This window comes from Populus nigra, chromosome 3 (assembly GCF_951802175.1).
Source record: "Populus nigra chromosome 3, ddPopNigr1.1, whole genome shotgun sequence".
NCBI classification, from domain to species: Eukaryota; Viridiplantae; Streptophyta; class Magnoliopsida; order Malpighiales; family Salicaceae; genus Populus; species Populus nigra.
The window spans coordinates 3,315,422-3,323,393 of NC_084854.1; the positions used below are offsets into that span (position 1 = coordinate 3,315,422).

The following is a 7,972-nucleotide window of genomic DNA, read 5'->3' on the forward strand; positions in this document are numbered from 1 at the left end:
TTGTCTAGATTTGGAGTGCAAGTGAGGGATAGCGAGAGCCTAGGAAGGAAAATAGTGAAAGCCAAGGAATTCCAAACTTTGACTTGCTCATATCGTGTTTCTCCATTTAACCCTCTCTCCCGCCCTCTCAAGGCACGTGATTCATATATATATATATATATATATATATCACCTTCCAAATAAGCCTTAATTATATGCTTCCACTGCGTAAGAATTATTCTGATAAACAATTACTCGCTTTTCACTCAAAATAAGATTTGATAGGGTACAATAGGTTATATAAACCTCCGAATATATTGATGTTTATCTTTATATTAACTTAGGAGATATATTTTTAAAATTATTTTAAAACAATTTAACTTTTCAAATTTAACTCTAATTAATTAAAAAAATAAATCAAATTGATTATAATGAAGCTGAGGTTAACCCGCTGAGTCAAAATCAAATAAATTTTAGATTGATTTTTTTTAATACCTAGCCCGGTCTTTAATAATTGTATACGTGTGCGTGAGTGAGAATTTCTTGCATAGCGAATTCATGCGGGTCGATTTTGAAAAGAAAAAAAGAGATAGGACTAGGAGGATTGGTACTTGTCCAAACGCTGCGTTTCAGTACTCGGTGGGCCCTACAGGAGGGCAACAGGTTTAAAACGACGTTGTTTAGTCTTATATCAACTTTAATTTAGGTCTGTTTTATCTTCTTCAGCTGTATTGTTTTACCTCTGCACAGCACTCGATCTCTACCTAGGAGAGTAGGCTAACTATGTGGGGTGTGTCGAAAAACCCATCTCAGCTTTCAAACAAGGTACTTGAAAACCTTTACCCTTCATAGTTTCCTTCCTTCATCTCCTCTTTTCAAATTCATGCTGGTTTAGTTTCAAATGCTTGAAAAGTTCATGTCTTTACGTTCTAAAGTTGTTTTCTTTGTAAGCTGAATTGTTCTCTTAGCTTTATCATCTGTAATTAATTATTGTTTTATAGAGCTAATACTCGTTTCTCTCAACTGGGTACCTTCTGCTTTCTTGAAAAAATCAAAATTTTATCAAAATTTGGCTAAATGATGGTCCTCCGCTCACTTAAGTGGAAGCTATTTTTTTATTTTTTTTTTAGCAGTTAACTAAATTCAATGGTGTATGATAGGACTGTTTTTTTTTTTCTTTATCTTGGTTTGATTAATTGAATTTGCTAAATGTATATAATCAGAAGCAGGAAAAAGGAGGTTTAGCAGAGAGTTTTAGGCCAGAAAACTTCATTCCGGGCCTTATCATTGGTTTCATTTTTGGCTTGTTTTTGGATTTGTCGAACCCTTCAAAAAATCAAATAAAGAAGAAGAATTTTTTGCCTGGAAAGTCCCAGCAGCAATGTCTGGAAGATGGTGACAAAGAGCTTAAAATGGTTTGTGTTCAAGTATCTATTGCTTTCTCCACTGTATTTGTTAGCTTATTTAAATAATTAATGGACGAAATTCTACTGCAACAGATGGTGTTTTGGTTTAAAGTCAATGCCAAGGAAGGCATTTAGGTGGCTCTAGTTTGATTTCTTCAACATATTTAGGAAAATGTAGTTAGTGTTGGCTGAATCTGATCGCCATTGCTATATGAATGTGGTTTTGAAAGTACTGGCGGCAACAATCACCATCAATGGTTGCATGCCTATTGACCTGGAAGTTGTGGAGTCAAAAGCCATTCAATTTGGTCAATCAAGCTCTTTGCAAATCGTTTTAATGTTTTTTTGTTCCTGCCAATTAATTTGGTCACTTTAAAGCCATGGTCAAGAATTTGGGATATACAAATTGATAGTGTTAAAAACAGACTACTTTATGTAGATAGCCTGAACCTGTTTCGAAATAGATTTAGATTGTTGTGAACCATAGCTTCAAGTCACCAAATGTCAAGCTGATAACCCAGATGCTTGTCTTTTTTGTCTACCATAATGGTGTCCACCGTCTAGTAGCTTACATTAGTTTTGATCTTATTGGTTCAATACCTGCATTTAGTGGGAAGATGCAATTGATCATATAACTAGTTCTGGTTTATATATTCAGTTTTTTTTATTTGTTCTGGATGTCAAATAGTTATTTGATGAACTGTGGAATTGCTAATGGCAGGTTTTTGTAGTCAGACAAGACCTGAAGATGGGTGCTGGAAAAATTGCATCTCAGTGTGCACGTAAGACACTTCAATTAAGATTCAGTTTATGAAGTTTTGACCTATGGCTTTAGAATTTCCTTTGCTCTTTCCTGCAAATTGCTTTATCATTTATCTGATTGAACTGGTTTTGTACTTGCAGATGCAGCCACTGGCATGTATGCAGAGCTGATTTATAGGTATGCAGGTTGTGATAATGAGGATCTGTGTAACTCTAATACGTTGAGAGGTTTTTCATTTGTTCTTCCATGTGTATTCTATTATGCTGTTTTAGAGCATGTGAGCACTTCTTCACCAGAAGTAGAAAAATGAAGGCTTGAATGAACCATTTAAAGGACTTGAAGAGCTTCACTTAAAATAGATAATTAATTAGGCTTCATGCCCTTTCAATCCCAAAGGTCATCAAAAATATCTTTTAGGAGTATATTATCATGAAATAACTGCTTTGTGATCAACTCTGGTTAATAGATGCCCCGCCATGTATTTTTATTAACTATCCATTATTATTTGAAGTCACGCTGTTTCTGTATGCTTTGCAGCCACCGGACTCTCTTGAGACAATGGGAGCAATCTGGACAGCCCAAAATAGTTGTTACATGCAAAAATCAACAAGAAATGTAAGTAGGCAAATTTATTTGAATAATGCAATTGTTTCAGAGTTGCCAAACGTTCATTTATTATGCTAAAAAGCTCTTCGTTGTCTAACTCATGAAGCACCATTTCACTCCTCATCAGGAACAAGATAAGAGAAGCAGCTGAGAACATTGGCCTTCCAACTTTTGCTGTTGCTGATGCTGGACGAACACAGGTAAACTTATGCATGACATAGTTTGTGATTAAGATTCATCTTAAAGTAGCCTGGATACAATTAATAATAGTGAAGAAGCAGCAAATAAAACTTACAATTAAGATTCATCTAGGTAAATTATAGCCTTTACTTATCAAGCTTTGAAGAAATTATACTTGAATTGACACAATTCAAGAACTTGATCTTGCAGCCACATGATTGTTTGATGTAATTTGAGAACAAAGAGCTTTTGTTTCTAGTGGTAAACTTGGAAATATGTTTCAACTTCAGTGCATAGTGCTTGTCTCTCTAATATTTTGCAAACAAATTTAAGTCTGTGATTTGATTTTGATGAAGTTAACTTGCGTAATTTAACTTCCAAGTTCCTTTGTTTTGCACAGGTTTCAGCTGGGTCGAAGACTGTTCTTGCTGTTGGACCTGGTATGATTTTCTTTTTGCTGCTAAACTTGTTTAGCTGTTACCTTTCTGTCACTTGGTATCGTAGATTTAGTACCTGCATTCTCAACTAATTAAGAGATTCAAATTCCAAAATGTCTTATGTAAGATTTTAAAACGAGTTGCTTTCCTTTCACTTGTTGTCATAGATCGACTGCCTATATACTCAAACCAATTGACTAAAGGGATTTCCAAAATTTCTTACAGATGATTAGATTGTAAAACAAGACCTGTGATCAAGAACTCCCAATCTGAGTTGTTGCTCAATCATTTGACTTTTTTCTTCTTGGTTCTATGAACATCCACCAAAATATAGAAAGAAGAAACATTCAAGTCACAAAATAGCTGACCCTACTTAGTTTGAGCAAAGCTGGTTCCACCCAACAAAATGACAGTAATTATGTTTTTATTCCTGAGCAGGGCCAAAAGAATCAGTTGATTCGGTTACAGGAAAACTGCGGCTCCTCTAATGTCATGGAAATAAAAGATTGCCTCTCTGGTCAAATCTCTGAGGTGAACTGACCCATTGCCTTTGCAACTACTTCTTTCTCATTTCATATTCTCGAAGGAGAGAATTTTTCCTCCGTGATTGCCTGCGGAAATGTTCAAGATGGAATAGACCATGCTGCAAGCAGTTGCCTATTGAGATGTCTTTTTCCAGCCTTTTTCAACAGGAGGAAAAATGCTTATACTTGAATATATTGTTCCAGAAGCAGGTGGTTTCTAGATCGACCGATTGTTTGCTGGGAGAAATTGAGGAATGGAAAGCTGATCTGTTATCTTTTTGTTTCCTTTGTATGTATATAAATGGTAGGTGTAAACTTCATGGCCAACTCTGTACTCCTAATCATTGCACCTTATAACTTTTGTCTTGGGCTACATAATAGAAGTAGTCTTTCCCCATTGCTTAATAACCAAATAATCCAGAGTTACCGGGACTTAAACTTGCTTCAGGGGCTATCTATTCATATTATGCATGAACATGAGCCAATCCGGGTAGGTGATAGCAGAGCAATTACTAACACTCTAGGCTGTATATCCATATAGGAGTGTCTAGTTGTTACGGCAATGGTTCTGCCACCATCATCTCAAGATGCAAGTTCAGATCACCACGAAATATTGTAAACACCAATTTAGACTATCAAATACTGATATTTATATCAAATGATTCTATTTAATGAAAAAAATTTATAGTTTATATTATATGTTTTTTATCTTTAAAGTTAATGAAAAAACATATATAAATTTATGTGGTTTTTGATTTCTGGTTAATTTTGATTTTTGAGATGATTTTTTGATTTTTATGAAGTTATAGATAAATTTATCATAGTTTTTAAGGTGTTTTAGGTCAAAAACAATATATATATATATTTTAATTTAAAAAAAATGTCCTGTAACAAAGTATAAGTCAAGTATCTAGTAATGATTTAGTGATTCTTATTGGATTCAAAAGAAGATTGTTTTTTGTTTTTTAATTTTTTTAATTTTGAGAATAAAAGGCAAATTATTACTCTAAAATCAGAATTTTTTTTTTCTATAAAATGCATTAATTTGGATATAAATGATTTGTGGAAAAAAAAAAAAACAGAGAGTGAAAGGTGACTCAATGACACCTGGTCATAAAAAAAAAATCAATATTTTCCTTAGAAAAATCACAATATTTTCTTGTGAATGCTAAATATGTGAAACGACATGGTTCTCGCTCCTCAGACACAAAGAGACTGAAAAGAAAACTAAAACCCCACTTTAAAGTTTTAAACCCCAAAACTGAAATCCCTATTGAATTTCCAAAAACCCTAAACCCAAGTACTCACAACATTTCTTGTCTTCTAAAAAATGGCGTCTCGCTACAGGTCTCTCTCAAAACCAACTTTCTCTCTTCTCAAATCCACCACCAACAAACCTACCCTTCAACCCAAATCCACACCTTCTCTTCTCCCTGCACGCCCTTCTCTCACATTTTCAAGGTAAGCAATCCCTTTAAAAACACCTTTTCAATTTTGTTCAAGAAGTTCAAATCTTGACTATTGTGCCTTGCAATTTAGGTCTTTTTCTCAAATGGATTTTCTTTAAATCAGCAAGATTTTAAACTGACTGTTGGGGATTGCAATTTAGGTTATTTTCTGAAATGGGCTCTCTTTAAATTTGAAAATTTCTTAAATTGTGACAGCTGGGTTTTGAATTTCAGGCCAGTTCCTCAATTGGGTGCTATTCAATCTCTGCTTCCATTTCACTCGGCTGTCTCTTCAGCTAGGCTCACGTCATGCCTCAGCATTGATTCAAGGAGCTCACGGTCGTTGTCTCAGGGTATGCTCTGCAGTGCGAACCCTGGAGTTTGATATTCTCCGAATGTTTTAGTTTTAGTTTCTGTAAGCAACTTTTTTACTCTACAATTAGTTCATGTCTCTATTTTGAATAGGGTTGCCTGGTTTTGTTTGTTTGTTTTATCTTACTTTCATTTCTTTTAAAATGTTATTTGGCTTCTGGATTTTGTTATTAACCATACCATTCCTAAGCGAAAAACTCAATAAATGCTATTTCTCTAGTGTGTCAACTGGTAACTCTGTAGAATTGGTTGTTTGTAGCTCATCAACCGAGTACATTTTGTGGAGGTTTTTTTTTTTTTTTTTTGAATTGAGGTTTCCAATTTCATGCAGTAAATGTTACCTCTTGTTGATCTCATGAAAATTTGAAGATCAAATTTTTTTTTGTCATTGCAAAGAAATTTCCCAACATATGTGGTAATTCTACGTGATACATTTTGTAAGCATCATTTTTCCTTGTCCTTGTAAAGTGTTGTATATGTAAAGTCCTCGGACATGTAGATTTTTTATGCTTGTGATGTTGTGGTGTTAGAGGTTTTCATTAGGCACAACAATATAAGCATATTCACCAACAGTACGAGGCATTTGTTGTGGGATAGGGTTGTTTCTTTAACCTCCCTGTGGAGCAAAGGATCCCTGCTGTTGTTGGTGCTGAATAAGATTGCAATTCCAATTCCCTTTTCTACCTTTTCTTTCTTCTTGAGGACAATGTCTTATATCCTCCTTGCTGTATCTATTTATGCTTCCCTTGAATTATATTTCCTCTTTTATCCCCTAAAAAAATTCCCCAAGGGTGTTAGCCTGAAAGCATTCTATAGTATACTTTCCTGATTTTTTATTTTCCTTGTGAAAAGATTAAATATTTCTTGGTGAAACATGAAAGTAAATAGCCATTTGGAATGTCAAGGCCAAAAATGTTGATGGATTGTGCTTCTTTTCTAGATAATTTCCCATCATTTTTTTCTCTCAATGATTTTAGCTAGGATTAATATTTTTGTGTTATTTTTGGAGTTTTAACTTTCCTTAGAAACTATGAAATGATCGCGAGTCTCCATGATTAGTGGCAGAGGCACAAAGAACCAGTAACTTTATATTAGGGTCAAAACAAACCATAGGTGTGGTACCTAGATTTTGGAGCTGTAAGTGTTCCAAGATTGTATTACTAGTTGTCACTATAAGAAGCTTTACATTTCTGTAAAATAGAAATATTGGCATTTTATTTTTAATTTGTAGAATCCAGCGTATTGAAGCTTTATGTAGCTCTCTCTTCATATGCTATTTCAAGTATTTCGGTGAAGGTTTAAATTTTAAGTGTATTTGTTAAAATAATCAGCACCACCACTGAGCCTTGAGGTTGATTTACACTTGAAATTCAAAATTTCCAACCCGTGTGCATTCTTAGCTCAAATGGATTTGTTCTACGTGTCTCTCTGGTAATTAGCTATTTCTTTTAGCTCATTGTTAATTATATGTTTACTATTTAGGTATGCTATTCTTCCCATTTTCTAAAAAGTCTCAGTCAATGAAGGATATTATAATGTTGCACAGGTGTGAATTGTCCTGTCCTATGGAATGCAACTACCTCACTCTTTCCATGTTTATTATGATGAATGACTGCATTATAGAATGTTTCTTTGTTAATTGTTGTATGTTGAATCAATTCCATGAGGTTGTTCAACTCACCAATTCTTTAATTAATATGTTTGCCAGTGCTTGCTAATGCTAATAGGTTTGCTTTGCCATTTTATTCAGAACTAGGTCTCAGTGTGCCTCGATAAGGATATGAGCTGCAAGAAGATAATAGCTGATGGATCGAAGTCATTCCTTTTGGCTATTTCCTTTTCAATGTCTAAACACTCAATCTGAAAGGGTCATAGGTGCAAGATTTTGAAATTTTTGTTGGATTTCTTATATCATCTCATGGATTGAAGCGCTAATTTGATACGGTTGCTATATTTAAGGAATAAAATTATCTTGCCATTTACTCGTGTCTTAATTTGCTCACTTCCTAATTGTTGATCGTTTTTTAATGAGCATTTCTAATATTGACCATTTAAATTGCGATCTGTTTCATGCGCTCTTTATATATATATATCCTCCTCTCTATTTGACGGAAAATTACTTGACCTTATTGAGTTCCGACTGCCAATTTCCAACCTGTTATTGTACTTGTTCTAGCTATCATGGCGAAGGGAAACCCATGCCCATACATGCATGAATAATCTGAAAATCAGACAGTTACTTAGGTGAGTATGTCAC

The 7,972-nt window shown here is 34.3% G+C and overlaps 2 protein-coding genes across 4 annotated transcripts; both read left to right on the forward strand.

Moving 5' to 3' along the window:
* The first annotated feature begins 689 nt into the window (after positions 1–689).
* LOC133689352 (uncharacterized) lies at positions 690–4,333 on the forward strand. 2 transcript variants are annotated; one of them, XM_062109185.1, is made up of 9 exons: positions 710–804; positions 1,203–1,394; positions 2,107–2,167; positions 2,289–2,325; positions 2,686–2,763; positions 2,882–2,954; positions 3,335–3,374; positions 3,810–3,902; positions 4,100–4,333. In XM_062109185.1, the coding sequence occupies exons 1-8, from the start codon at positions 763–765 to the stop codon at positions 3,857–3,859; spliced, it is 573 nt and encodes a 190-aa protein (XP_061965169.1). In that variant the 5' UTR covers positions 710–762; the 3' UTR covers positions 3,860–3,902; positions 4,100–4,333. The 2 variants fall into 2 exon arrangements, with proteins under 2 accessions (XP_061965168.1, XP_061965169.1); XM_062109184.1 differs by having other exon boundaries at positions 690–804; positions 3,810–4,333.
* A 762-nt stretch (positions 4,334–5,095) lies between these two features.
* LOC133688974 (protein NONRESPONDING TO OXYLIPINS 2, mitochondrial) lies at positions 5,096–7,697 on the forward strand. Of its 2 annotated transcripts, none has more exons than XM_062108655.1 (3): positions 5,096–5,356; positions 5,578–5,758; positions 7,466–7,697. In XM_062108655.1, exons 1-2 carry the CDS (start codon positions 5,226–5,228, stop codon positions 5,726–5,728), a joined length of 282 nt encoding a protein of 93 aa, XP_061964639.1. In that variant the 5' UTR covers positions 5,096–5,225; the 3' UTR covers positions 5,729–5,758; positions 7,466–7,697. The 2 variants fall into 2 exon arrangements, with proteins under 2 accessions (XP_061964639.1, XP_061964640.1); XM_062108656.1 differs by having other exon boundaries at positions 5,097–5,356; positions 5,578–5,696.
* The last annotated feature ends 275 nt before the right edge of the window (positions 7,698–7,972 follow it).

What these genes read in the sequence shown, in the direction of transcription:
- LOC133688974 (XM_062108655.1), top strand. Translation starts at nt 5,226, where the DNA reads ATGGCGTCTCGCTACAGGTCTCTCTCAAAACCAACTTTCTCTCTTCTC. An exon ending in CCTTCTCTCACATTTTCAAG is followed by an intron (nt 5,357 to 5,577) that starts GTAAGCAATCCC and finishes TTTGAATTTCAG; the next exon opens with GCCAGTTCCTCAATTGGGTG.
- LOC133689352 (XM_062109184.1), top strand. Translation starts at nt 763, where the DNA reads ATGTGGGGTGTGTCGAAAAACCCATCTCAGCTTTCAAACAAG. An exon ending in GTGACAAAGAGCTTAAAATG is followed by an intron (nt 1,395 to 2,106) that starts GTTTGTGTTCAA and finishes TGCTAATGGCAG; the next exon opens with GTTTTTGTAGTCAGACAAGA. An exon ending in TGCAAAAATCAACAAGAAAT is followed by an intron (nt 2,764 to 2,881) that starts GTAAGTAGGCAA and finishes ACTCCTCATCAG; the next exon opens with GAACAAGATAAGAGAAGCAG.